This window comes from Agelaius phoeniceus, chromosome 20, assembly GCF_051311805.1.
Source record: "Agelaius phoeniceus isolate bAgePho1 chromosome 20, bAgePho1.hap1, whole genome shotgun sequence".
Taxonomy (NCBI): domain Eukaryota; kingdom Metazoa; phylum Chordata; class Aves; order Passeriformes; family Icteridae; genus Agelaius; species Agelaius phoeniceus.
Window position 1 is genome coordinate 10,774,942 of NC_135284.1, and position 26,623 is coordinate 10,801,564.

A 26,623-nucleotide genomic window follows, 5' to 3' on the forward strand; every position below is an offset into this window, starting at 1 on the left:
CCGGGGGGAGCGCGGGGACTGGGGTGGGGGCCAGGCTGACGGGGCCATCCCTCCCCGCACAGCCCCGGCCGCCGCCATCCCCTTCCCTCCCTCCCTCCCTCCCTTCCTCCAATGTGGGGTGCCCCTCATCCTGTGCCCCCCCGGGGGTCAGCTCTGGGGCTGGGGAGGGGCGCGACAGCCCAGCCCCCCCAAATCCCGCAGAGAGCGATAGCACCAAGGGGGACGGCTGCTCCCCGCAGTTTATTCCGCGCTCCCTGCCGGGACCGAGGGGCGGGGGGGGGCCGGGCGCTGCCGGGGAACGCGGGGTCCCTCCGGGGAACGCGGGGCCGGGCACGGCCCCGGGATGGACGGGGGGGTCCGGGGCTGGAGGAGAGGGTGTCTCAGCTTTGCTTCGGATTTACATTCTGGACCATGCAGTAGCACCAAAGTTCATGAGGTGATCGGTGACGGAGCGTTACTTCCGCTTCCTCCCGCAGTACTTCCCTGCCGCGCAGCCCGCGCCTGCACGGGGGATGCGGGTCAGCCCTCCCTGCAGCCCCGCAGCGATGGGACAGACACGGGGCGCAGGGATGGGACAGGCACGGGGCGCAGGGATGGGACAGGCACGGGGACAGCCTGCAGGAACGGGACAGGCACAGGGGGCACCCCGCAGGGATGGGACAGGCACGGGGGGCACCCTGCAGGGATGGGACAGGCACGGGGGGCACCCCGCAGGGATGGGACAGGCACGGGGGGCACCCCGCAGCGATGGGACAGACACGGGGCGCAGGGATGGGACAGGCACGGGGGGCACGACCGGCCACCGGAGCGGGGGACCGCACTCACCTCTAAAGCCCAGGGCACCCAGAGCTCCTCCGTAGGGCTTGGGGGGCTTCCCTGCAGCGGGAAGGCAGAGCAGGGTGAGCGGGACCCCCGCGGGTATACGCGCCCCCCCCCAAAACAGCCCGCGGGGCAATGGACACTCACCACCGAATCCCAGGCCGCCGACCCCACCTGAAAGGAGAGCGAAGCCCTCAGCGCCACGGGGCACCCCCATTTCTCTGCCCCACATCCCCCAGGGCAGCCCCCCGGCTGAGCCCAGCCCCCGGGGTCCCTCCCCGGCCCGTGGCCGTGTCCCCGTGAGCTGGCCAGGCACGGACACGGGCCCCGGGTGTGTGCTCGGGTGCCGAGCTGGCGGTGGTACCTGGAAATACCGGTGATACGCCGAAGCCGGGACCTCCAACGCCTGGGGAAAAAGCAACAGCCAGTGACAGCCGGTGACAGCAGTGCCACTCTAGCGTGGACTGGGAACAGCCTGGCTGGGATCCCTTGCTCACTCCAGGGACAGGAGCTGATGCAAAAGCCTCCGTCCCCACCCTGGCACCTCTCTGGCTTCCCAGTGCTCTCCCAGGCAGCCGGGTGCCCAGCAGGGAATGGCAGCAGCATGGGGACAGCAAGCGGGGACGAGTGTGGCAGGATAAGGGACACACTCCCACACCAGCCCCAAACTGCAGCACTCACCTGGCTGCAGCCCCCCAGCATCAAAACCTGCAGGTGGGTGAGCCCCAGTGAGGGTGGGGAGCGTGAGCACAGCCATGGGAATGTGAATGGGGACAGGCACTGGAGTCACTCCTCCAGCCCCTCTGGCTGTCCCTTACCTGGCTTGGGAGGTTTCCCAGCAGCTCCTGGATACAAGAGTCCTAAGTCAGAGGGGGCACCAGTGCAGCCCCTGCCTGGACTCACTGCCCCAGGGCCACACCCAGACCCTTCAGGAGGGGTCCAGAGGGTCCTAGGAGGGACCTGCATCTCCACACGTTGGGGACAGGGTACAGTACCATCCCCTTTTCCCATGGCATGGGCAAGGCTGGGGCTATGGCCCTCAGTCCCTGCTCAACAATGGCAATTCCTTTGGATCACCCCCTGGGAACAGGGCAGGTGACAAACAGGTCAGGGGACAGTGACAGTGCAGGATGGGATTGTACTGTGAGACTGGGAGGGGACAGAAGTGACCCATAGATTCCCTTTCTTTTTCTTGGCTCTGCCAGCACTCTGCTGCTGCTGCTGCTGCTCCCTGCAGCCCAGCCCTGGGGAGCCCCACACTGGGCCCAGCATCACTCACCAAGGCCACCAACTCCGAGCCCACCGACTCCAAGGCCACCTACAAGAGTAACCTGGGTGAGCACCAGCAGGGACAGACAGTGTCCCCAGTGTCTGACCCACTCCTCAGCCACTCCCAAGTGTGCTCATCCTTTCTCGGGCAGCCCCGCTCCCCCTGTGCCCAGAGGGAGCATCCCTCCAGCTCCACCCCTGGAGGGGAGCATCCTTCTGCCTGCACATCCCCACTGCCTGGCCTCAGCTCCTGCCAGCACTTACCTGGGAGGCCACCAACCCCTGGGACTCCAACCCCAGGAACACCTGCCAGAGAGACACCATTAACACCTGTCCCCCACAGCCTGGCACCCCCAGCTTGGAGCACTCCAGCCACTGCCCAGCCTGCTGGGGTGGCCCTGGCACCCATGCTGGGGGTCCCCAGCACCCATCTCCCAGTACCCAGAGGGGCTTCAGCACGAAGGAGAAAACTGTCCTCAGCGAGTCCAGGGCAGAGGGTACAGGTGGCACTTTGCACCCATGGGTGACAGCACACCACTTCCCGCGCCTGGGCCATCGGGGCAAAGTGGGCATGCAGGGGGCAGGAAGAGAGGTCAGTACCCCGATGGCCACAGGAGAAGGATGCCCAGGGACAGTCTGAGGTGGCCCTGGGGCAGGGGGCAGGGGGCAGGGGGCAGGGGGCAGGGGTACGTACCGAATTTGGGAGGTTTAGCACCAGGCTGCACCCCTACTTGGGGGATGCCTGCAAAGTGAGGACACCATGGTTAGGACAGTGACCCCCACCCCGTCTCATGTGCCACCACCCTCGATCCCACCCGCATCCCTCCCTGCCACCCCTTCATGTGGCTTGGTGGCTTTTAGCATTCCTAGCCACCACTATCCCCAGGCAGGGTGGGACAAAGCACGTACCTGCCCCAGGAAGGATGCCAGTTCCAGGCACTCCCACCCCTGGCACCAAGCCGGGCACGCCACCAACGCCGGGTGTCACTCCGGGCACTCCGCCCACGCCAGGCACCACCCCTGGCACCCCTCCAACCCCGGCACCTGTGGGAGAGGGGTGAGAGATCCCGTGCTCGTGTGGGATCATGTGCCAGGCCTGGGTGCCTGTGCCCAGCATCCCCTGCACCGGTCAGAGCCACACCAGGGCTGGTAGGGAGCCTGAGGGGCTCCCCAGGCTGACTCACCAAATTTGGCTGCCTTGGCTGCTGCTTTGGCTGCTGCTGCTGGACCTCCAACACCTGGGCAGAGACAGCAAGGGGGGTCAGACCCTGGGGAGGCCTCACAGCAAACCTGGGCAGAGCCCATCCCTCAGGCCTTGTCTGCAGTCCCCCAGGGACATTGCTGAAGTTTTCCTCAAGCCTGTCCTGCCCCCAGAACTGCCGCCACACCAGCCAGGCTGCTCTCACCCTCGCCTTCCTCCTCCTCACCTGGGACACCTCCAACACCAGGAACCAGGCCACCCACACCAGGAACCAGACCACCTACTCCAGGAACCAGGCCACCTACTCCAGGAACCAGGCCACCCACGCCGGGAGCCAGGCCACCTGCTCCTGCAAGGAGAAAGAGAAGGACTGGGCTTCAGCTTGGGAGGAAATGTGGAAGGAGTTGGATGAGAAAGTATGGCAGGCTGGGGGGAGTGGGTGGGTGGATGGACTATGACATGGATATGTGGCTCGATGAGGACTGGTTGAAATGATGGTAGGATGGATGAATGGTTGGATGGATAGTGAGATGGATGAACAAATGGATGCTCAGATGGACAGACGGATGGAGGGGTGGTGAGATGGATGTGTGGATGGATGGATATGTGGATGCATGTGGAGTGACTGAATAGATAAGTAGAAAAGGTACAGATGGATAGATGGACAGAGAAGGGGACAGATGGACACTGAGGTGGTGGTCTTGTGTCTGGGTGGGCAGAATGGGGTATGGATGGACCAGTATGAGAAGATGGTGAACTTGGACGCTCCACAGGGCTCAGCTCACTGGACAGCAGCCCTGACACAGCCAGAACCTCATCCCACATTCAGCCCTTCAGGGAGCTCGTCCCTCACCCTGACCCCCAAGGACCCCAGGCACTGCTGGGCCTCAACTCCGACAGGGGAGCAGCTTGGGGTGGGGATGAGCAGGAGACAGGACACGTGGGATAACCCCAGAGAGATCCCAGCTTACCGTACTTGGCTGCTTTGGCGGCTGCTTTGGCAGCGGCTGCCGGACCTCCTGGGGACAGGGAGTGAGAGGGTCAGGAACGCGTCCCACCAGCACTGCTGGGGACATCCGAGCATCCCTTGGGCACCATCTCACCTGGAACGCCAACCCCAGGAACCAGACCGGGCACACCAACACCTGGCACACCCACTCCGGGCACGCCAACACCAGGAACGCCAACACCGGGAATGCCAACACCGGGAACACCAACACCAGGAACACCAACACCGGGAACGCGTCCTGCTCCTGCAGAGAGGTTCAGGGATGTGTCCGAGGGGAAAGACTCCTCAGCAGGAATCCCACTGACCTCCACAGCACTGGGGTGTCCCCACCTCTCCTGTGTGCCAACACACCTCCTCCCTCCCTGGGACAGCTGATGGTGACGGTGCTGACAGTGGTGACTCACCGATCGCCGCTGCTTTCGCTGCAGCCTTGGCTGCGGCCGCTGCTGCTGGGCCACCAACTGCGGGGACACAAGGGACACAGTCAGGGACCTGCTGAGGCCAGGATCCCATCAGCGGCTGCTGACAGCCCATCTGCTCACCTCCAACACCGGGAACAGCACCAGGAACCCCAGGCACGCCAGGAACGCCTGGAACACCAGGGACACCGGGAACTCCAGGAACACCAGGAACGCCAGCGATGCCAGGAATGCCAGCTCCTGCAGGGAGCAAGATGGGAGAAGTCAGATCTGGCTGCAGCAACAGCTGAAAGGTTGGGCCTGTTCCGGCTCTGCCTCATAATCATGGCTGGGAGAGCAGAGCATCCACAGCCACTTCCAGGAGAGACCCAAGCAGGGCAGGAGAGGGATCAGTTCTGTGTCTTGCAAGACCCAGTGGGATGCATTACAGGGTCCTACCATGTTTTGCAGAGCAGTGACCCTGGGCCCCTCGCAGCACATACCGTACTTAGCTGCCTTTGCTGCTGCTGCTGCCGACGGCACCCCTGGGGACAAGGGAGACACAGACCCTCAGCCACCATGGCCCTGCAGAGCCGGGCCACGGGGACAGGGCTCCTGGAACAGTCACCTGCCACCCCAGGGACACCTCCGACACCGGGCACCGCCCCGGGGACACCTCCGACACCGGGCACCAAGCCAGGGACACCTCCAACTCCGGGCACGAGGCCGGGGACGCCGCCCACACCGACACCGGGAACGCCGGCGCCTGCGGGAACACGAGGGGACAGATCAGAGCTGGCTGCAGCAAGAGGTCAGTGCTGGCACCTGCCATGGCTCGGTGTCACCATGGTGCCCCAGAGAGTGGAGTATCCATGGCCTCATGCAGGACAGACCCCAGCAGGGCAGGGCAGGGCAGGGATCAGCCCCGTGACTCCGCCAGCAATTGCCTGGAAGTCACCAGCACAGGGAGCACAATGACCCTCATCCTCACAGGGCCCAAGCTGCTCCTTGTCATAGGGACATCAAGCCTTGCAGCCAGACAGGCCATGGAGGAGCTTTGTCCTCATGGGACCCTGCTCAGCAGGGCCATCACAGCACAGAGCAACCTCTACTGAGTTCCTGCCTGAACTCCTGAATCCCATCCTTCCCTGGGCATGCAGAGGGATTTTTACTACAAAGTAAGGAAGAGAAATGGAAGAGAGGGGGCATCAGTGATTCAACCATCAAAGGAGAGTTGCCATTGACCATGGCTCCTCCTGGGGACTCCCAGGGCTCTGCAGTGAAGATGGAGGAGAAGGTCCTGGGACCTGGCTAGGTACCAACTGCTGGCTCTGCCTTTTGGAGCGGCACCTGGAAGCCAGTCCTGCATGGAACCTCAGGGCCAGTTCTCCATGTGCACAAGCTCCAGCTTGGTGTGGTTATGGCTGCTGGACACTTGAGTCTTGCTAGACCCAGTTGGATGCACTTGATGCATCCCAACATTCAACCACAGTTCGGAGGACATTGACCCTAGGGAGGAGTTTCTCTGCCAGGAATCTCTGTCCTAATGGCACCAGCACTGAACCCATGGGTAGCAGACATTGCATCAGGTGGAAAACAGAATTGGTATAAAATCCAAGAATTCAGTTAAATCTAAGGCCATGAATTGGGGCTCATCATTCACTTTCACAGAGCAGCCTGGAGAAACCCTGGAGAGGGAGAAGGTCCAGCCCTGCAGATGGAGCCAGGCCCAGGAAGAGCAGCCAGGAGCTGGGCTGAGCATTCCCCATTTCCCCTCAGGAGCGCTCCCAGGGGACAGCCCGAGGCTGGGCACCCCCGTGTGTCAGGGCAGGGCGGGCAGGGTCCCGGGGGCTGGGGCCCCTCGCAGCACATACCGTACTTAGCTGCCTTTGCTGCTGCTGCTGCCGACGGCACCCCTGGGGACAAGGGAGACACAGACCCTCAGCCACCATGGCCCTGCAGAGCCGGGCCATGGGGACAGGGCTCCTGGAACAGTCACCTGCCACCCCAGGGACACCTCCGACACCGGGCACTGCACCGGGGACACCTCCGACACCGGGCACCAAGCCAGGGACACCTCCAACTCCGGGCACGAGGCCGGGGACGCCGCCCACACCGACACCGGGAACGCCGGCGCCTGCGGGAACACGAGGGGACAGATCAGAGCTGGCTGCAGCAAGAGGTCAGTGCTGGCACCTGCCATGGCTTGGTGTCACCATGGTGCCCCAGAGAGTGGAGTATCCATGGCCTCATGCAGGACAGACCCCAGCAGGGCAGGGCAGGGCAGGGATCAGCCCCGTGACTCCGCCAGCAATTGCCTGGAAGTCACCAGCACAGGGAGCACAATGACCCTCATCCTCACAGGGCCCAAGCTGCTCCTTGTCATAAGGACATCAAGCCTTGCAGCCAGACAGGCCATGGAGGAGAAGTGGCTGGATCTCCCAGCAGGTGTCTGGGGGGGTACTGGTCTGACTGGGGAGCTGACAGCCTGGACATTCTGGCACACATCAGTGCCACATCAACAAGCACCAGGTCACTCTTCAAAGGACTGAATATCGGAGGGCTTTGTCCTGATGGGGCCCTGTTCAGCAGGGCCACCACAGCACAGAGCAAGCACTGCTGAGTTCCTGCCTGAATTCCTGGATCCCATCCTTCCGTGGGCATGTAGAAGGATTTTTTCTACAAATTATAGAAGCGAGGGGCAACAGTGGTTTAACCCTGAAAGGAGAGCTGCCATTCGACATGGCTCCTTGTGGAGATTCCCAGAGCTTCACAGTAACAATGAAAGAGAAGGTCTTGGGACGTGGCAATTTAAATTCTGGCTCTGTCTTTTGGAGAAGAACATGGACCCCCAATGGAGTGTGAAATCTCAGGGCCAGTAGTGCCTCCTCCCTTGGCCCAAGCTCCAGACTGCCCTGCGCTTGGCCATGACCCTTGGCCCCACTGTATCTCCTTGGGGCTGGTTATAGCTGATGGATCCCACTATCCCACCACATTTAGGAGGACAGTAACCCTGGGAAGGGCCACTCTGCCAGGAATCTCTGCCCTAATGGCAGCAACACTGAGCCCTTCAGCAGCAGATCCTGCAACAGGTCAGCAGCTGGAAATGCATTTGATACAAAATCCAAGAATTCAGTTAAATCTAAAACCATGAATTGGGGCTCATTGTTCACTTCCACAGAGCAGCCTGGAGAAACCCTGGAGAGGGAGAAGGTCCAGCCCTGCAGATGGAGCCAGGCCCAGGAAGAGCAGCCAGGAGCTGGGCTGAGCATTCCCCATTTCCCCTCAGGAGCGCTCCCAGGGGACAGCCCGAGGCTGGGCACCCCCGTGTGTCAGGGCAGGGCGGGCAGGGTCCCGGGGGCTGGGGCCCCTCGCAGCACATACCGTACTTAGCTGCCTTTGCTGCTGCTGCTGCCGACGGCACCCCTGGGGACAAGGGAGACACAGACCCTCAGCCACCATGGCCCTGCAGAGCCGGGCCACGGGGACAGGGCTCCTGGAACAGTCACCTGCCACCCCAGGGACACCTCCGACACCGGGCACCGCCCCGGGGACACCTCCGACACCGGGCACCAAGCCAGGGACACCTCCAACTCCGGGCACGAGGCCGGGGACGCCGCCCACACCGACACCGGGAACGCCGGCGCCTGCGGGAACACGAGGGGACAGATCAGAGCTGGCTGCAGCAAGAGGTCAGTGCTGGCACCTGCCATGGCTTGGTGTCACCATGGTGCCCCAGAGAGTGGAGTATCCATGGCCTCATGCAGGACAGACCCCAGCAGGGCAGGGCAGGGCAGGGATCAGCCCCGTGACTCCGCCAGCAATTGCCTGGAAGTCACCAGCACAGGGAGCACAATGACCCTCATCCTCACAGGGCCCAAGCTGCTCCTTGTCATAGGGACATCAAGCCTTGCAGCCAGACAGGCCATGGAGGAGCTTTGTCCTCATGGGACCCTGCTCAGCAGGGCCATCACAGCACAGAGCAACCTCTACTGAGTTCCTGCCTGAACTCCTGAATCCCATCCTTCCCTGGGCATGCAGAGGGATTTTTACTACAAAGTAAGGAAGAGAAATGGAAGAGAGGGGGCATCAGTGATTCAACCATCAAAGGAGAGTTGCCATTGACCATGGCTCCTCCTGGGGACTCCCAGGGCTCTGCAGTGAAGATGGAGGAGAAGGTCCTGGAACCTGGCTAGGTACCAACTGGCTAGGAACCTCTCTGCCTTTTGGAGCGGCACCTGGAAGCCAGTCCTGCATCAAACCTCAGGGCCAGTTCTGCCTCCTTCCTTGGCCCAAGCTCAAGGTGACTCTGCTCTTTGGCTGTGTCCCTCATCTCCAGTGAGCTCCTTGGGGCTGGTTATACCTGATGGATCCCACCATCCCAGCAATTCCACCACAGTTTGGAGGAAAGTAACCCTGGGCAAGGGCCCCTCTGCCAGGAATCCATGCCCTAATGGCAGAGGCACTGAACCCTTGGGCAGCAGAACTTTTGTCAGGTCTGCTGCTGTAAACAAGATTTTGCATGAAATCCAAGAATTCAGATGAGTCCAAAGCCTTGATTTAGGCTCATCATTCACTTTCACAGAGCAGCCTGGAGAAACCCTGGAGAGGGAGAAGGTCCAGCCCTGCAGATGGAGCCAGGCCCAGGAAGAGCAGCCAGGAGCTGGGCTGAGCATTCCCCATTTCCCCTCAGGAGCGCTCCCAGGGGACAGCCCGAGGCTGGGCACCCCCGTGTGTCAGGGCAGGGCGGGCAGGGTCCCGGGGGCTGGGGCCCCTCGCAGCACATACCGTACTTAGCTGCCTTTGCTGCTGCTGCTGCCGACGGCACCCCTGGGGACAAGGGAGACACAGACCCTCAGCCACCATGGCCCTGCAGAGCCGGGCCACGGGGACAGGGCTCCTGGAACAGTCACCTGCCACCCCAGGGACACCTCCGACACCGGGCACCGCCCCGGGGACACCTCCGACACCGGGCACCAAGCCAGGGACACCTCCAACTCCGGGCACGAGGCCGGGGACGCCGCCCACACCGACACCGGGAACGCCGGCGCCTGCGGGAACACGAGGGGACAGATCAGAGCTGGCTGCAGCAAGAGGTCAGTGCTGGCACCTGCCATGGCTTGGTGTCACCATGGTGCCCTAGAGAGTGGAGTATCCATGGCCTCATGCAGGACAGACCCCAGCAGGGCAGGGATCAGCCCCAGTTGGATGTGCTTCTGAACACAGGCAAGTTTCTGGAGGATGTTGACCCTGGGCAAGGGCCCCTCTGCCAGGAATTTCTGCCCTAATGGCAGCAACACTGAGCCCTTGGGCAGCAGATCCTGCTGCTGGGATTGGATTTGGTACAAAATCCAAGAATTCAGTTAAATCTAAAACCATGAATTGGGGCTCATCGTTCGCTTCCACAGAGCAGCCTGGAGAAACCCTGGAGAGGGAGAAGGTCCAGCCCTGCAGTTGGAACCCCAGGCCCAGGAAGAGCAGCCAGGAGCTGGGCTGAGCATTCCCCATTTCCCCTCAGGAGCGCTCCCAGGGGACAGCCCGAGGCTGGGCACCCCCGTGTGTCAGGGCAGGGCGGGCAGGGTCCCGGGGGCTGGGGCCCCTCGCAGCACATACCGTACTTAGCTGCCTTTGCTGCTGCTGCTGCCGACGGCACCCCTGGGGACAAGGGAGACACAGACCCTCAGCCACCATGGCCCTGCAGAGCCGGGCCACGGGGACAGGGCTCCTGGAACAGTCACCTGCCACCCCAGGGACACCTCCAACACCGGGCACCAAGCCAGGGACACCTCCGACACCGGGCACCAATCCAGGGACACCTCCGACTCCGGGCACTGCCCCTGGACCTGGAGGGAAGCAGAGTAGTCAAATCCTCAACAAACACCCCACATGGTCTGTCCCAGGGTCACAGGAGTCTCTCTTGGGCACCAGCTCTGTGGTGGGCTCCTCACTCATCCTAAAGCAGCTCCTCAGGGTACCTGGGATCTTCTTGGGAATTTTATTCCCAGCTCCTTACACTCATCAGGGGCCTGGCTACCCAGGATGTTGGGGACTCCCAGGGTCCCCCAAGGCTGTGGTTACACATCCCAGCTGCCTCAGAGCTGGCACGTTTTCCCTAAATGCTCCAATGTGTGATTTGCTCCTCACTTTTCTCCCACGGAGCAGTCAAACAGGGAGCAGTGGAAATCTGCATCACCAGGAGCATCCCTCACTAGGGAAGGACAGCTCAGCACAAACACCACGTCCCGGCCACTCCGCTGGCACCTGGGAGAGCAAACCCACATCTCATGGAGAGACTGCATGTGATGGGCATGCTCTGCTCCCTGCCAGGCTGCTGCATCCCGAGGGGCCCTCAGCCCTTCATCACTGCTGGAAAAGCTGCTGGAGCCGGGACGGGGGCAGGGAGAGCACCCCATAGAATGGGATAGGGGCTGCTGGGGCAGCTGTGGAGCCGCACAGCCCCTGGCATCGATGCACGGCTCTTCCCTGTCCCGAGATGTGTCCGAGGCAGCAGGAACTCACCAAAAGCTCCCGCCTTTGCCGCTGCCTTCGCCGCTGCTGCCGCTGCTGCCGGTCCTCCAACTGCTGGGATAGTGGGAGGTAGTCAGGGATGTGGGATAAGGGAAGGAGACCCTCCCCGAGCCCCAGGGCAGAGCCCTCTCATCGCCTCACCTCCAACTCCTGGGACACCGCCGATGCCAACACCAGGTGCAACTCCTGGGATGCCGCCAACGCCGGGCAAGACCCCGGCTCCTGCCGCAGGGGACAGCATGGTCAGCGGGGACACAGGGACACAGCCAGCATCCCCGGGGCTGGAAGGGAGGGAGCTGGGACAGGGAGCAGCTCCCTGCTGGGGAGATGGGTGGTGTTTGTGCTGCAGAGGGCGACTCACCAAGTTTTGCTGCTGCCTTCGCTGCTGCTGCCTGCGCTCCAACCCCTGCGAAGGGACACAGGCACTGAGCCACCAAGGTCCTGGCACCATTCCCACCTCAGCTCCCCCACCCCACAGGGACCCTGGGGACCAGTCACTCCTGCCAGCATCTGTCCCCCTCTGCTGTGGGAGGTGCTGCTCCCGTGTGGGCTGTCCCTGCAGGCCGCAGGCAGCCGGGCAGTGCCCAACACCCATCCAGGGCCAGCAAGGGGACAGGGTGCGAGTTCCCCTGCCATGCCCGTGCCACTCCCCACCCTGGGGCTGCGGGGTCCAGCGTACCTGTCCCGGTGGGGTATCCTGCCTTTCCTGCCAGGAGGCCGGCTCCTATCCCGCCAGGCCTGAGGCCTGCAATCACAACACAGCGGTAGAGCCACGTCAGGCACCACCCAGGGGAAGGAGAATGAGACAGACGGAGCAGCCTCCTTGGATCTCCTGCCCCCAGCACCACAGCATGCGAGGGGATGCCAAAGCCAGCTCCTCCCCACTTGAGATCCCAGTTCAAACATCCCTGCCTGAAGCTGGAGTGGCTCAGGACATATCCTATGGATTAACAGCTCCCAGGAATGCCAGGAGAGTTGAGTTCCCAGGCTGGTCCACAGCCACCATGGGCAAGGCATGAGGTCCCCAGTGGACCACCTCGCTCTGGGAGCAGGATATCCCTCACACCGCCCTGAGGGTCAGTGGCCACGAGGTCACGGTGGCAACCACAAGGTCGGTGGAGCCACGAGGAGTGAGGACACAAGCACTCACCATGGGGCAGCTTACCATTGGTGTAGGGCAGTCCATAGCCACCTGGGGATGAGAGGAGGGGAGAGGAGAGAAGGGGGGTTAGCACCTGGCTGCTGCTGGCCCTGTCCCCTCTGCCCCATGGTGTGGCCCCACTCTGCCAGGGCCCTGCAGCACCGGCCCAGGGGCTCCGTCCATTTGTGACAGTGAATCCTCCGGGATACAAACCCCCGTGCTGGAGCTGGGCCAGGAGATGCTGTTCTCCCTCACCTTGGAAGCAGTGACTGAAGGAGCCGCCCCTCTGAGCCCAGGCCGAGGGCTGTGGCGCCTGGAGCTGTTGTGCAGGAGCCTCCCATGACCCCGCTCCAGCGAGGGGTCCCGCGGGAGCCCCGCGGCAAGAGCTGTACCCAGCTGGCTGCACCCTGGCCAGCTCCGGAGGAAAGGCTTTAATTGGAATCAGGGCTTGGGAGCCTCGGCTGAAACGTGACCTCATTAGGAGGTCGGTGTGAAGGGATGGGGAGGGATTATGGGCTGGGACATTGTGGCCAGGGAAATGTCTCCTTGCGAAAGAGCCGGATCCCGGCACTCGGAGTGGCGGGGATGCCCCTGACTCAGCAGGGACCGTGGGCTTGGCACGGGGACAGCAGTTCCCAGCTCCCATCACTGCTGGCTGCAGCCCGAGGCCATGAGCTGCACAGGGTGGGGGGTGCCTCCAGCAAGGAGGCCATGGGCAGGGATGTAGCTGCCTGCAGCCAGGATGGAATTACTCATGGCACAGCATCTCTTTGAGCACTGGACTCCATCCCCTCCCAGCAGCCAGCATGTGGGGACCAGATTTCCTTCCATCCTGCCAGGCAATCCCATGGTGTCCCACATCAGCACAGTGGTGCTGGCAGGCAGAGGCTCACAGTGAGCTGTGCCCCACCTTGAGGGCCACCCTTGCCCATCCAGGGACACCTTATCAGCACCTTGCTCACCCTAAAGCTGGGAAAGGGGTGACACACATGGAGGTGACTCCAAGGGCCAGAAGTCTAAGCCTTGGTTCTCCAAGGGTTTTGCTGAGTCCAAGTCCAGATCCCCACCACCCCCAGCTGGATGGGAAGGCAGCCCCTGCCCTGGGACTGTGTCCATGGGAATGTCACCAGCACTGCCAGCAGGCTCAGGCCCTGCACACACTGGGGCTCTGCATAAACTGATGTCACCCAAGCACAGCTGGACACTGGGGAGTGGTCCCCATCCCTACAGCATCAATGGGACCCTGACCTCAGCCACAACTTCAGACTGAGCCTCCAGTGAGGTGAGTGACCCCAGGGCCACCTCCTGAGTGGGACAGCTCAGAAGGAAGTCATCTAAAGAGATGATTTTCCACTGAAATGTTGTTTGTCCCATTGTCCCTCTTCCCCTCTCAACCTGGACCTACTGCAGCAGGGACAGTGCAGGGGACAGCCCATGTGTGGCATCCCCAGATCCACCCACAGCATCAAGGCAAGAGCCTCCACAGCCAGCAGCACAGGCTGTCCTTGCACTGCCAGCCCTGAGCCCTCAGAGGTGACAAACTAGCATCCCCCAGCACCCCAGGAAGGTCTGGAGACATCTCCATGGTCCTGGTCCTGTCCTGGGGCTGGGATCTAGACGGGGTCCACAGGCAGCAGGGCTGAGGCTCCTTAAGGATCATAACTCTGCTCCAGTGCAGGAAACAGGAGTGGGCCAGGATCCCTGCTGCTGCCTGTGGTCACAGACCCTGCTGGGGGGAAGCCAGCAGAGCTGCTGGGGCTGGAGCTGGGCTGGGATGTGCTGGGGCTGGAGCTGGGCTGGGATGTGCTGGGCTGGGATGTGCTGCCTGGGGTGGGCTCCTCTCACCGAGGCTCTCCTTCCTCCAGCAACTTGTTTGGATGCATGGGGATGGGGGCCCTGCCTGCATGGGGCTGCCCTCCTCCTCAGGATGCACTGGGGAGCAGTCAGGTGGCAGCATGGCCCCTGGAGGGCACAGAACCTGCCACTGTCCCTCCATGGACACGGCTGCCTGGGGACAGGCAGAGCTGGCACCTGGCCCAGGGCTGGGAGGGGAAGGTGCCCAGAGCAGCGTGGGTTGGGAAAGGGGTGCTGAGCTCCCCCAGGCTGACCTGGGCTGGGGCTGAGCCCTGTCCAGGTGAGCCATGGGGACAGACATCTGCCTGGAGCCTGCAGGCGGCCTCAGCTACAGCTCCTTGAGCCAGGACACCTGGCCCAGGTGAATGCCAGGCCCAACCCCAGGAGCCACAGAAACCAGACTGTCCCTGCAAGGGCTGTGCCTTGTGCCAGCAGGAGCTGGCAGGGACATCCCAGGGTGGCCTGGCCTAGAGCATGTCCCCAGAACGTGACCCTTCCTACCTTACAGCAGCCGGGGGAGGCACAGAGGCACAGCACTGTCCACACAAGCGGGGGCAATGCTCAGGCATCACCCCAGGAGCTGCCTGGGGGTGCCACAGGCAGGGCACAGCAGAGCCCCGGGTGCTATCCTGCTGTCCCAGGGCCAGAACAGGCACTGCCAGCTCTGGGGCACTGCAGGCACTGTGCCTCAGCCCCGGGGAACGGCGGGTCCTCCTCCTGACTGCTGGGGATCCTTCACCCACAGTGAAGCCACTCTGCTGGCTGTGGAGCTTACCTGGGAGCTTAGGAGCTTTGATGGGATAACCCAGAGGGACACCGGGCTGCTGACCTCCAAAACCTCCCAGTCCTGCAAACCAACAGCAGACGCTCACCTGGAGCCCGCGCCACAGCTGCCACCAGTCCCGGAGGGAAGGGGGTGCCCCAGGGCACCCTGGCAGAGAAGAGTGGGTGGCTTGGGAAGCCCTGAGGCATCTTCTGGTGTGGGGAGACCATGGCTGTGAGGAAGAGGCTTGGGAAGGAAGAGAAGGACAGGCAAGAGAGATGGGACACTCACCAGGAATTCCTCCAAAGGCTCCAGCACCTAAAAGGAAACACAAAGACACCTGTGTGAGCCCTGGGTTGCTCCTAGAGGCCCAAATTAACCTAAGTGGATTCACTGCCAAGTGCCCTGTAGGGCTGTGATCCCAAAGGCTGGGCTGGGGTGCCAAGCTGGAGCCAGCCCTGAACCAACCCCAGTGTTCCAAGGGGATGAGGGGACCTACCTGGGGCTTTAGGCTTGACTCCAGCTCCAGTGGGGACTCCGGGCAGCACTCCCACGCCAGGGAAACGAACACCTGGAGCAGAGACCAGAGGGGTGAGCTGGGGCCTCACTGGGGATGTTACTGGTACCCAAGACCCCCACAGCCAGCTTCCAAATCCCTGTCACCAATAGCACCCTCATCCTTGGGGTCTTGCTGGCACTGCCCTGTGCCAGCTGCCTGCACCTCCAGCTGCCAGGAGGGGTTTGCTCCAGGCCTGGAGCTGCCTGTGGAACAGACTGGGAGCCTGCAGGGGACATGGCACTCAAGAGGGGTCCCACTGGTGACAGCAAAGCCCCAGCCAGGCCTGGGCAGTGCTCTCTGCCCTGCTGATGCTCGGTGGCCTGGGGCCAGACAGGGCTCTCGAGCCCTCCAGGGCAGCAGACAGTCTTGTGGCCTTGGAATCGTTTGGGTTGGATTTTTGGGTTTTGAGTTTCCTTTTGGTTTGGGGTTCTTTTTCCCCTTCTTACAAATGTCTTTCATTATAACTTGAGCATTTTCAGACATGGAAAAGACATTCCTGACCAGCAACACACTTCGGACAGTGTCGAAACATCTTGTTTTCACAAGTTTTCCTCCCCCAAATTACTTTGCACTGAGGAATTCCTCTCTCCCGCCACCTCCCCCTCCTTCCCTCGGCCAGCCCTGGTGGCTGTGCCAGCTCCTCTCCCAGCGCTGGTGCTGTCTGCCCCCGCCACGCTTGGCACGGGATGGAGCTGCCGGGTCGCCCCATGCCTTTGACACGGTGGAAATGTCACTGTAGCCTCAGCCAGGGGGTTTGGAAGCTGTGGGGAGCAGGAGGACGCAGGCAGGCAGCAGGGCAGGGTGCTCTCCCCACAGGGGTGCTGGCAGGGTGGGAACCCCTCGGAGCTGGGGTGCTGCTGGCAGGTTGGGGAACCCCTCAGAGCTGGGGTGCTGCTGGCAGGGTGGGGAACCCCTCGGAGCTGGGGTGCTGCTGGCAGGGTGGGGAACCCCTCGGAGCTGGGGTGCTGCTGGCAGGGCGGGGAACCCCTCAGAGGTCGGGTGCTGACGGTGGGGTGGGCATCCCCAGCTCACCTGCGCCGGGGAGCACGCCGCCCGGAAAAGCTCCAGGAATCCCAGCACCTGCAGGCAAAAGAAATTCATGGATGAGGGACCGGATAGAATCGCTCCCCGCCCCGGCCCCGACGCCGGGGCCGTCACCTACCTGGTATTTTAGGGGGTTTCCCTGCCGCGCCAAGGCCGGGCTGCACCGCGCCTGGCACCACGGCACCTGCGGGCAGCAGAGAGCCCTGAGCCCCAGCCCGGCTCCTGCCCACCCCGGGGACAGCTCTGCCCCAGGCTCGGCTCTGCTGGGAGCGAGGGGTATTTCCTACCTGTGGAGACCCCGAGGCCACCAGGACCACCAATTCCACCCACGCCTCCAATGCCAGCACCTGGGGGCATTGGGAAGAGGGGTGTACCTGCGGCTGGCTGGAACGGTGCCAGAGAGGGGACAAGCTCAGGATGGCCCTTGGGGGGTGAAGGGGACACCCTGAGGCAGCCCCAGGGCTGGGTCCCCCATACTGGGCACAGGGACCAGGCAGTTGTGTGGTCTGTGCTCCTGGGGGCTCAGGTTTGGCCAATTCCCCACGCCTGGGACCCTCCGAGTCGCTGGGGAGCCCAGTGAGAGCATCAGCTCCTGCCCGCAGCCCTGGCTCCAGGGAAATCTGTCCTGGCCCAGAAGCCCAGGGGACACCCCTGGCGGCTGCCCGAGCCCACCTTGTCCAGACCCCCCCAGCACTCACCAGCTTTGGCTGCAGCCTTGAGCGCTGCAGCCGAGGCGGCTCCCGGGAACGCCGCCCCGGGGAAGGCTCCGGGGAACAAACCTGCAGCACCTGTGGGGAGAACAGCCAGCATCAGCACCCCTAAAAACCAGCTGCCCAGAGGGTGTCCTGCCCTCGCAGTGGGCACAGGGGCTGCTGAGCCATGGGGGCTGTGTGGCAGTGCCAGGGCTGGCGTTAGGCTGGGCAAGGTGGCGTTAGCAGGCATTGCCCTGTCGTGCATCCCCCAAATTCTCGCTCCCATCCACATCCCACCTGGCACACACACCTGACACCCCTGCAGTGGGTGCTGACACCCCTGCCTGCAGGCCCTGGCTGACCCTCTGCAGGCTCTGTCCCTCTGCTGCTGGCCCTGCAGGGACCCCAGGCGCCCCTCTCCTGCGGGGTTACCCCACTGTAGTTGATGTGTCATCATGCTGGGGGCCCTCGGGGCTGCCTGCTGGGTGCCTGTGCTCCCCCAGGTCTGGGAAGGGCAACCAGCCCAGATGGGGGAGAGCTGTGGAGATGGGGACAAGGGATGTGCTGTCCCCAAGGTGGGTCTCTGGGGACATCACCCCAGGGATAGCCCGGAGCAGGGGGGGACAGTGCTCAGTCAGTGCTCACCTGGCTGCAGGCCAAGGGGGCCGAGTCCCCCAAGTCCTCCGACCCCCCCAAGTCCTCCGACCCCTAGGAAGAGAAGCGGGGTGAGGTGGGAGGTGGCCAGGCCCAGAGGGACAGAGGAGTCCCTGTGGCACCGTGGGGATGGGAGAACAGCCCAGGGACGGGCACAGGGATGGGTGACAAATGTCCTCGCCAGCACTCAGGTTCTCCATCCCGTCCCTCTGCCTCACCCAGCCCCCGTCCTGCCAGGCCACAAGGGGACAGAACCAAAATGTTTATGGCTGAGGAATGAGTCCCTGGGTCTCCGGCCAGCGCTGCCTTCCAACATCTGGGGCTCATCAGCCCTCGCTCCCTCCAGGCGCAAATTCCGGAGCCGCTGGCTCCGGGCGCGGACCCCGCTCGGCTGGGCCTCGGCTGGGCCTCGCAGCCGCCCCGCGTTTGGTTTTAATTACGCCGAAATAAAGGGCCTTGTTTTTCTTTCCACGAGCTGAAATCTGAGCAAACGGAGGCTGTCAGCCCCTGCCTCGGGCTGCAGCTCCCACTGCGCAGCCGGGCACACTTGGGGGGCCGGGGCATGGGGTGGCCCTGCCCTGGGCACAGCGGGGACCCCCGGGGTGGGCACGGAGGGGACCCCGGGGTCTGCCTGAAGCAGCATCAATCTCTCCATGGGGATCAAGGCACCAGGCAGAGAGTGCAAGGACAAGGGGGAGTGGTTTGAACCAAAAGAAGAGAGATTTAAATTCAATGTTAGGAGGAAATGCTCTGCTCTGGAGGTGGGCAGGCCCTGGCACAGGGTGCCCAGAGCAGCTGTGGCTGACCCTGGATCCCTGGCAGTGCCCAAGGCCAGGGCTTGGAGCAGCCTGGGACAGTGGGAGGTGTCCCTGTCATGGCAGGGAGTGGCTTGAGATGGGCTTTGAGGTCCCTTCCAACTCAGGCCATTCTATGATTCCATGATTTCCCTTGGCCCCACATGTTGCATGTTCAGTCCCTGCTGCCCCAGGCTTGGTGCCCTCCAGCTGCACATCTTCCTGCCAGCATCTCCCCTCTCTCCTGGTGATGTCTCCTCTCCCCAGCATTCCTAAGCCCGGCAAAGCCCAGCATAGGCTGCAGGAGCCTCTGCAAAAGCTGCTTGGCCCCGATGGCAGGCAGGTGGAGGCACTGCCAGCTTCCCACCAGGACAGTGGCTCCTGCTTTGCATCTCGTCCCGCAGCTCTGGCACAGCTTTACAGGCAGCAAGCACCCCCAGAGGGTGGTCTGGGGGGCTGGGGGCAGAGGGCAGTGCTGAAGCAAGGTGTGGGAGGGAGGCTCCTGGAGGCTGTGGCAGGATTAGTGTGGCAGGCAGGGCTGGGTGTGCCTTGGCCATGGGGAAGCAGTGTGAGGGCAGCAGTGGTTGGGAAATGTCCCAGCCACTGGCCTGGAGGTGGTGAGAGCCAGGGAAAGGCTTCATACCTGGTTTGGGAGGTTTTCCTGCAGCCCCGAGTCCTAGGGGAGAGCAAGCGCAGGGAGAGGGGTCAGAGCCATCCTCCCACCGAGCGTGCCCGGGCAGGGCACACGGGGGACAGGGCAGCCCCCTGCCCATCTCCTGAGCATCCTGCCCCTCTCCCCAGCCCAGCACAGCCTGTCAGGGGCTGCCAGCACTCACCTGCTCCCAAACCTCCAACTCCAGCACCTGCGAGCAAGGGCAGAGTGTGAGCAGTGCCCCAGGAGCACCCAGCCCCCAGCTGGGCCCCCGAGGGTCCCTGGGGAGGTAGGGGGGTCACACAGGTGTCAGGGGCGGGCCATCCCCTGCCACGTCACAGGATTTTGGCTGAAGGTCTGGGGACAGGCTGTGACCTCTGAGCACCTCCTGGGCAGGGTGTAGGTGCCAGCCCTGGGCAAGCCTGGCACTGCCACCCAGTCATGTCCCCACACCGTGGGGCTGATACTGAGTCCATGGTGAGCAGCCAGACAAGATGTCCCCATGTCACCTGATCCTGGCTGGCAGCTCCCCAGCCTTCCATGGTGTCTCAAATGCATTCAAGGACCCCCCAGGCACCAGACCATCCTTGCAGATGCCCCCTCCCAGTGGTGCCTGGGCCCCCTTACCTGGGAAAAAGCCTCCTCCTGGGACTCCCCCTCCCGGGATAGCACCAGGAACCCCTGCAAGAGAAGAGAGCCTTGTTAAAATGCCCCTAGAGGCCCAGGCAGGGAGGCAGGGGGCTCCTCTTGGTTCCCCAGCTGCTCCCTGCAGAGCAGTTGGGATGTGGAGCTCAAAGGCAGGTCCCTGTCTCTCCCTGCATCGCTGCTTGCCCGGGGTGACAGTGGTGGCAGGGTTTGGCGCTGCCCCAGCTGGGACCCAGGTGTCAGCAGGAGCTGGCCCGCATGGGAAGGAGGGACATGAGGCTGGCTGCTGTCCAGCTCTGCGTCCCAGCTCCTGCCCCACCCCACAGCCAGGGCTGTCTCCATCCCCTGCAGCCTCAGGTGGCTCTGGGGGTGGCTTTGGGCACGGCCAGGGACCTGGGGCTGTCCCAGTCCATCCCCACAGTCCCTGATGGGCCCAGCCACACTTGAGCATCCTCTGAGGCTGCCCCAAGTATCCTTAGGTGTGTCCCGTCTGCCAAGGTGCCAATGGGAAGAGCCAGCTCAGGCCAGTGGCACTGGGGTGACAGACTGGGAGAACACTGCTGAGACCCATGGGACCCTCCCTGTGTCCCTTTGCCTGTCTGTGTGGCACTAAGGTCACCACCCATGTCCCAGCACTTCCCAGGGCACCTCAGCTCATGCTCAGAGGCCACAAGAGGGTTTTTTGGCTGTTTTGTACACTGGCAGTGCCACATGTCTGCTGCAGGCCACCAGGCTGCCCCCCTGGCTGGGTCCTAGCTCCACCAGGGCTGTGGGTGGACTGGGGACACGAGGGGGCTGCAGGGCAGAGGGAAGGGCTGGGGACACGAGGGGGCTGCAGGGCAGAGGGAAGCTCCTCTTCAGGCAGTGGGAGAGGGGCTGTGGTGGGGTTTGCAGGACAGAGCAGGACAGGGGGGCTGCCAGGAGGATGTGGGGGCGCTGCTGTGGCCACAGTCCCTGTGGGGAGCTGCAGCCAGCCCTGGTGCCTGCGCTGCCACAGGGGATGGACTTCAGGGGGCACAGGAACTGTAGACCCCATGGGGGCCTGGCTGGGACCAGAAGCCACTGCAGGGGCCTCCCCAGGCCCAGGAGGTGGGGGCAGCCCTGGCAGCACCACCAGGGGCTGGGCAGTGCCCAGGGGCTGGGCAGGGCAGTGCCACCCCCGGGAGGGCCAGGCAGCTGGCAGGACTGGCACACCACAGCACATTGTGCTGCACATCTCCATGGCAGATGTGGAGCAAACTCTGGGGGCGTCCCCCACACTGTGCCCCACTCGTGGCAGGGATTAGGGTGTCCCCTGGGCCCTGCTCACGGGTCCTTTCCACCGTGGGCACCTGGCAGAGATGCCCAGCCCCCCTGGATCCACCAAGGTGTCAGGACACCCCCGTGTGTGACAGGGCTGTCGGGCAGTGCTCAGGAGATGCTGGGACAGAACATCCCTGGGGATGCAGCAAGCAGGGGAGGAGCTGTGCCAGGACCCATCACACAGACCCAGGCCTGCACCCCCCCCACCATATTCCCTCCCGAGGTCCTGCCAGTGTCCCTGGACAGGAGGGGACAGGAGGGGACACACGCTCAGCCCTCTGGCATGGCATGGCCTGGCCAGGGGGGACAGAACGGCTCCTTTTCCCAGCACATTCCCCGCCCACACCGCCCCCCCAGCCTGGAAAAACACAACTCCAGCTCCTGCCTTGTTTCCCAACAAACTCCAAGCGTCCCCTCAGCGCCGGTTCTCCCTCCCAGCCCTGCTGCTGCTGGGAGCCAGAGCCGGGCACGGCCAGGGACTGTCCCCACCCGGGAGGGGCTGCTCAGCCCCCATCACACTGCCCAGCCTCAGCCCCCCAAAACCAGGCAAGGTCCCTGGTGCTGGGGTGACCCAGACTGACCTTCCCCACCCCTCTGTCACCCTGTGCCAGTGCTGGAGACTCCCAAGGAAGCTGGGACAAGGATTTCTCACAGCATCCCTGCAGTGTGGGGACCACAGAAATGTCCAGGTGTCACCTGCCTACAGCCACAGCTGCCAAACTCATCCCTTAATCACCATCACCACCCTCCTGGGGCACTGGGGGTCCCTCCAGGAGGGTCCCACTGTGGTGATGCTGTTACAGCTCCCTCCCCAGGCACCATCCCAGAGAGAGGGCTCCATGCCTGGACACATCTGGGAGGGTTGCAGAGGCTGTGCTGGTCTGTCTGCTGCTCCTGCCCACATCAGGAGGTCAGCAAGGCCTGGCAGGAGATGGGATGGCCTGGAGGCAGTGGGATGGGTGGCTGGGTGGTGGTGCCATGTGGCTCTGGGGGTACAAACCTTTCCCTCAGGAGCTCTTCCTCACCAGCTCTGCTGCCAGGCATGGCTGGACCTGCACTGCCCTGGATGCTCCTTCACAAGCTGCTCCCCCAGAGCCCAGCTTGGGGCTGTTCCCTGGTGCAGGCACTGCCAGGGGGTCTCTCCAGATCCCCCCAGCATCTCCAGTCCCTCCCCCTGGCAGCACCACTGAGCACCGGTGTTGGTGACAGCCCACACACTGGTGACACTCACTGTGACCACATTGGGCTCTGGCCATCACTCTCTGGCCATCTCTGTCCTTGCCCAGCCTCAGGGCCAGCAGCTCCCAGCCCAGTCTGGGGTCTGTGTGCTCCCATTTGTCCTCTCCACTCATTCCCTTGGCACAACAGAGAAGGGGAGACTGAGTCAGCAGCTTCCCAGCGCTGAAGGAGCTCTGTGCTGCCTCTCCTCTGAGCCTGCCAGGACCCTGGGAAGGGGAATTTCCTGGGCTCCCAGCCTGTCTCCTGGGCTGGTCTGGCTGTGAGCCTGCATCCCACCCCAGGGACGGCTTCTCAATCCAGGGGCCAGAGAATTCGCAGCCACTCGTGCAGCCCCAGCTGTGTCAGGGTGTGAGCCATGGAGGTGCTCAGGATCTGGTGTGGAGTCTCCTTGTTTATGAGAATGGGACATTTCCCCCCCCAGCTCCATCCACAGGTGTGGATATCCAGGCTGTTCCACTGCCAGAGCTGCTTCCGATCCCATTTGGATCGGCTGCACTGTTTCTATCTGCACCAGTGCTTGCAACTCCCTTCCCAAGCCAGAAATGCAGAGGATTTCTTTATTCCATAGGTTTTGAGACTGAGGCCAGGACGGAGAATCCAGCACAGCACATCCTCATACCTCACCCCTCTCTGCCCATGGGCACCCGGAGGAGCCTCAGTGCAAAACCACCGACATTTCCCCTCTTCTCTCATTCCGCTGTTTTCTTTTTCTTGGGAGAAAGTTATGGAAACATTCAGTCTCCAAGCGACTTTGAAGCTGTGCTGCATCCCGGGCCGAGCTCGCTGGTAGCAGCTCGGGGGAGAGGGGGGGCTGCTGCCGGGGCCTGGCTCCTCTCCAGCCCCCCTGAAGCTCCAGCTTTCATCTCCGAGCGCCGGCGGGCGAGCTGCACCCTGCCAGCTGGGAGGGGAGGGAGGGAGCAGCCCTGCAGGCCAGGCTCCGGCTGGGAAGGGGAGATGCCATCCCAGCCCCGCCCTGGGGACCCTGGGTGTCCTCAGAGGGTCCCCACAGCCCCAGGCTGGGTGCTACTACACCCGGTGCCTGCCCCTCTGCACCCACCCAAGCTGCTCCCTGTGGGCCCAGAGCTTGCAGGGCTGGGACCTCCCCAGGGCCCCTCTTGTCCCTCCTTGGGGGTGTCACTGCTGGGGAATCCCCTGTGCTCCACACAGGAAGCACTGAGGGATGGATGCCCTGCTCCAGATGCTGGGACAGGCTGCACTTGGCACTTTTAGGGAATCATAGCACCTTCCCCCTGCAGTGACCTGTGTGCAGATCCCCACAGTGCCAGCACAGCTCTGCTCCCCAGGGGCAGATCCCCAGAGGCTGATCCTGACCTGCTGCTGGAGGTTTCCTGAGTGCTGCCAGCTCAGCCCCTTGGCACTTCTCTGAGGTGACAGCCTGGGTATGAATCCCTCAACCCTGGGATGTCTCAGGGTTCCCTCTCCTGCCAGGCTGATTTTGAGCTGCACTGGCAGCCAGTGCTGGAGGACAGAGCCCTGACCATTCCCAGCACCCTGGGATCCCCCCTCATCATGCCACCATGCCTCTGTGACAGCTCTGTCCCCAAGAGCTGGCTTGCCAGGAGCAGGGGTGAGGCACCAGGCTGCAGAGGCACTGCTCAGTCCTCCATGGGAGAGCCTGCCGTGTCCCACCAGCACTGGGACCATCTCCAGGGTCAGCTCACCTCTTCTGTGAGCTGCTTCCCAAAGCAGCAAACACCCCTGGGGACTGAGCCGGGGCCCAGAGTGGGGCCAACAGTCCCGAGCTGCTCAGGAACTGCTGCAGGGTCTCATCCAGAGTCCAAATTCCTCCAGAGATGGTCTCAGCTGGCCATGGCTTGAAGGGTCAGAACAAAGCCAGCCTGGACCAGCACATCTCTCTCACTGCCAGAGGTGGAGAGTGCCTGGGACTGAGCACATCCCATCCAGCACCCTGAGCAGGATTAGGCACCAACAGCAGCTCAACTTCCCAGGCAGCTCCAGGCTCTGGGGTCCCACTGCCTGCACAGCCAGGGCCACCCCGAGGCTGGGGTCTGTGAGCTGCAAGGCACGGGCAGATGGAGCTGCTGAGGGCTGTGCCCTTGGTGACAGGTGGCTGTGGCTGTCCTGGTGCCCATCCAGCTCCGGCACTGCCCACAGTATCCTGCCCCCTCTCCTCCTCCGCTCCTCAATCCTCTCTGTCCAACAAGCCCCGCACGACAGCCCCGGCACCGACCCCGTGACCGATGGTGGCTCTGCCCATCACACGCTGTCCTTGGCACAGCCACCCGGCTCTCCAGAGGTGACTGTCCCCTTCCTGGTGATGCTGTCGCCTCCTCAAAGCCCTCTGCCCAGTTTGGCCACTTCAGCGGGGGCTCTGAATCTGTGCTCAGCTGTTCTCCCCGCCTGGGTGGGAGCTCAGCCTCCAGTCTGCGCCGAGACAGGGGCTGGTCACCGTGCTGCGCTGGCCGGGCTGTGTCACACGGCTGGGACACAGAGCGAGCCCTGCGCTGGCCGGGCTGTGTCACACGGCTGGGACACAGAGGGAGCCCTGCGCTGGCCGGGCTGTGTCACACGGCTGGGACACAGAGGGAGCCCTGCACTGGCCGGGCTGTGTCACACGGCTGGGACACAGAGCCCTGCGCTGGCCGGGCTGTGTCACACGGCTGGGACACAGAGCCCTGCGCTGGCCGGGCTGTGTCACACGGCTGGGACACAGAGCGAGCCCTGCGCTGGCCGGGCTGTGTCACACGGCTGGGACACAGAGCGAGCCCTGCGCTGGCCGGGCTGTGTCACACGGCTGGGACACAGAGAGAGCCCTGCACTGGCCGGGCTGTGTCATACGGCTGGGACACAGAGCCCTGTGCTGGCCGGGCTGTGTCACACGGCTGGGACACAGAGCGAGCCCTGCGCTGGCCGGGCTGTGTCACACGGCTGGGACACAGAGAGAGCCCTGCACTGGCCGGGCTGTGTCACACGGCTGGGACACAGAGAGAGCCCTGCACTGACCGGGCTGTGTCACACGGCTGGGACACAGAGCCCTGCGCTGGCTGTCACCTCCCCGCCCCGGCCACGTGTGCCACACCTGCGTGTGCCTGGACTGAGTTGTCACACAGCGCTGGGACCGCGCTGGGACAGGGACGCGGCGCTGGTGGCACAAGGACGATGAGGGCGGTGTGCGGGCTCCCTGGCACCCCCAGCCTGCGGTCGGGGTGGGTCGAGGCGCTGTGCAGCTGCAGCAGCCCCGGGGCTGTCACGGCCACACACTGAGCAGCCGCTCGCACACAGCGACCGCGGGATGCTGCCACCCACCCATCGCCCTGAGCTCCTGCTGCCACCGAACCGCGGGGTGACAGCTGACACCTCCCCCGGCCCCGCGCACTTCTGAGTCCCATGGGAGTTTGGTGGCCATCCCCGGTGCCCTTCCTGCGTGTTCCTGAGCCTTTCATGCCTCCGAGCCTCTCATATTCCCTAGCCTCTCATGTCCCCAAGCCTCTCACCAGGACACCCTCGCAGTCTCCCCCTAACAAGTACTTGGTGCAGCGGCGCCGTTACCGACAGCCCCGTGTCACCAGCTTCGGTGACATCCTGTCCCACCCGGGCATGGCACAAACCACCTGTCGGTTTGGGGAGCAAAGAGCCCTCGGGGAGGTGGCACCGGGGCCTGCCCACCCACCCTCGGGGAGGCAGGCGAGGTGGGTGCCTGTCCCTGCTCGGAGATGGGCAGCCGGGGCAGGCGAAGGGCAGGCGAGGGGTTGCCCGGAGGGTGGGGGTGTCGCAGCCCCGGTGCCCGCGGAGGGTCCCCTCAGGACCGGAGCGAAGCTGGCCGGGCTACCGAAGGAGCCTTCCGTTCCTTACCTCCTTGCTGAGTAGCCGGGAGGATGGAGAGGAGGAGGAGGACTCCGGGGAGGAGGGGTGCAGCTGCCTGCCTTGCCATCTCTTGAAGCAATGCCCCCGTGCTCCCGCGGGCTGTGTGTTTTATCCCAGAGCTGCTTAATTGTTGCTTCCAAGGATGCGAGGGGAAGGGGAGGGGGGCGAGGAGGGAGGGGAAAAGGAGAGGGAGCGGGGGGGAGAGGCACAGGAC

The 26,623-nt window shown here is 63.5% G+C and overlaps 1 protein-coding gene across 10 annotated transcripts; it reads right to left on the bottom strand.

Annotated features, from left to right (window-relative positions):
* Positions 1–108: 108 nt before the first annotated feature.
* On the bottom strand, positions 109–26,623 carry ELN (elastin). 10 transcript variants are annotated; one of them, XM_077188712.1, is made up of 42 exons: positions 26,398–26,622; positions 20,005–20,058; positions 19,562–19,588; positions 19,369–19,401; positions 17,923–17,985; positions 17,284–17,373; positions 16,873–16,932; positions 16,704–16,769; positions 16,574–16,621; positions 15,482–15,553; positions 15,274–15,300; positions 14,995–15,066; positions 12,390–12,416; positions 11,904–11,969; positions 11,586–11,630; positions 11,366–11,446; positions 11,216–11,278; positions 10,435–10,539; positions 10,310–10,351; positions 9,610–9,747; positions 9,485–9,526; positions 8,206–8,343; positions 8,081–8,122; positions 6,696–6,833; positions 6,571–6,612; positions 5,325–5,462; positions 5,200–5,241; positions 4,841–4,957; positions 4,703–4,759; positions 4,393–4,542; positions 4,261–4,308; positions 3,516–3,638; positions 3,273–3,326; positions 2,998–3,132; positions 2,783–2,830; positions 2,353–2,394; positions 2,099–2,137; positions 1,638–1,664; positions 1,184–1,225; positions 967–993; positions 826–876; positions 109–501 (listed from the first exon to the last, which is right to left on the bottom strand). In XM_077188712.1, exons 1-42 carry the CDS (start codon positions 26,474–26,476, stop codon positions 455–457), a joined length of 2,847 nt encoding a protein of 948 aa, XP_077044827.1. In that variant the 5' UTR covers positions 26,477–26,622; the 3' UTR covers positions 109–454. The 10 variants fall into 10 exon arrangements, with proteins under 10 accessions (XP_077044827.1, XP_077044828.1, XP_077044832.1 ...); XM_077188713.1 differs by having other exon boundaries at positions 11,216–11,275; positions 26,398–26,621; XM_077188717.1 differs by lacking the exon at positions 14,995–15,066 and having other exon boundaries at positions 26,398–26,623.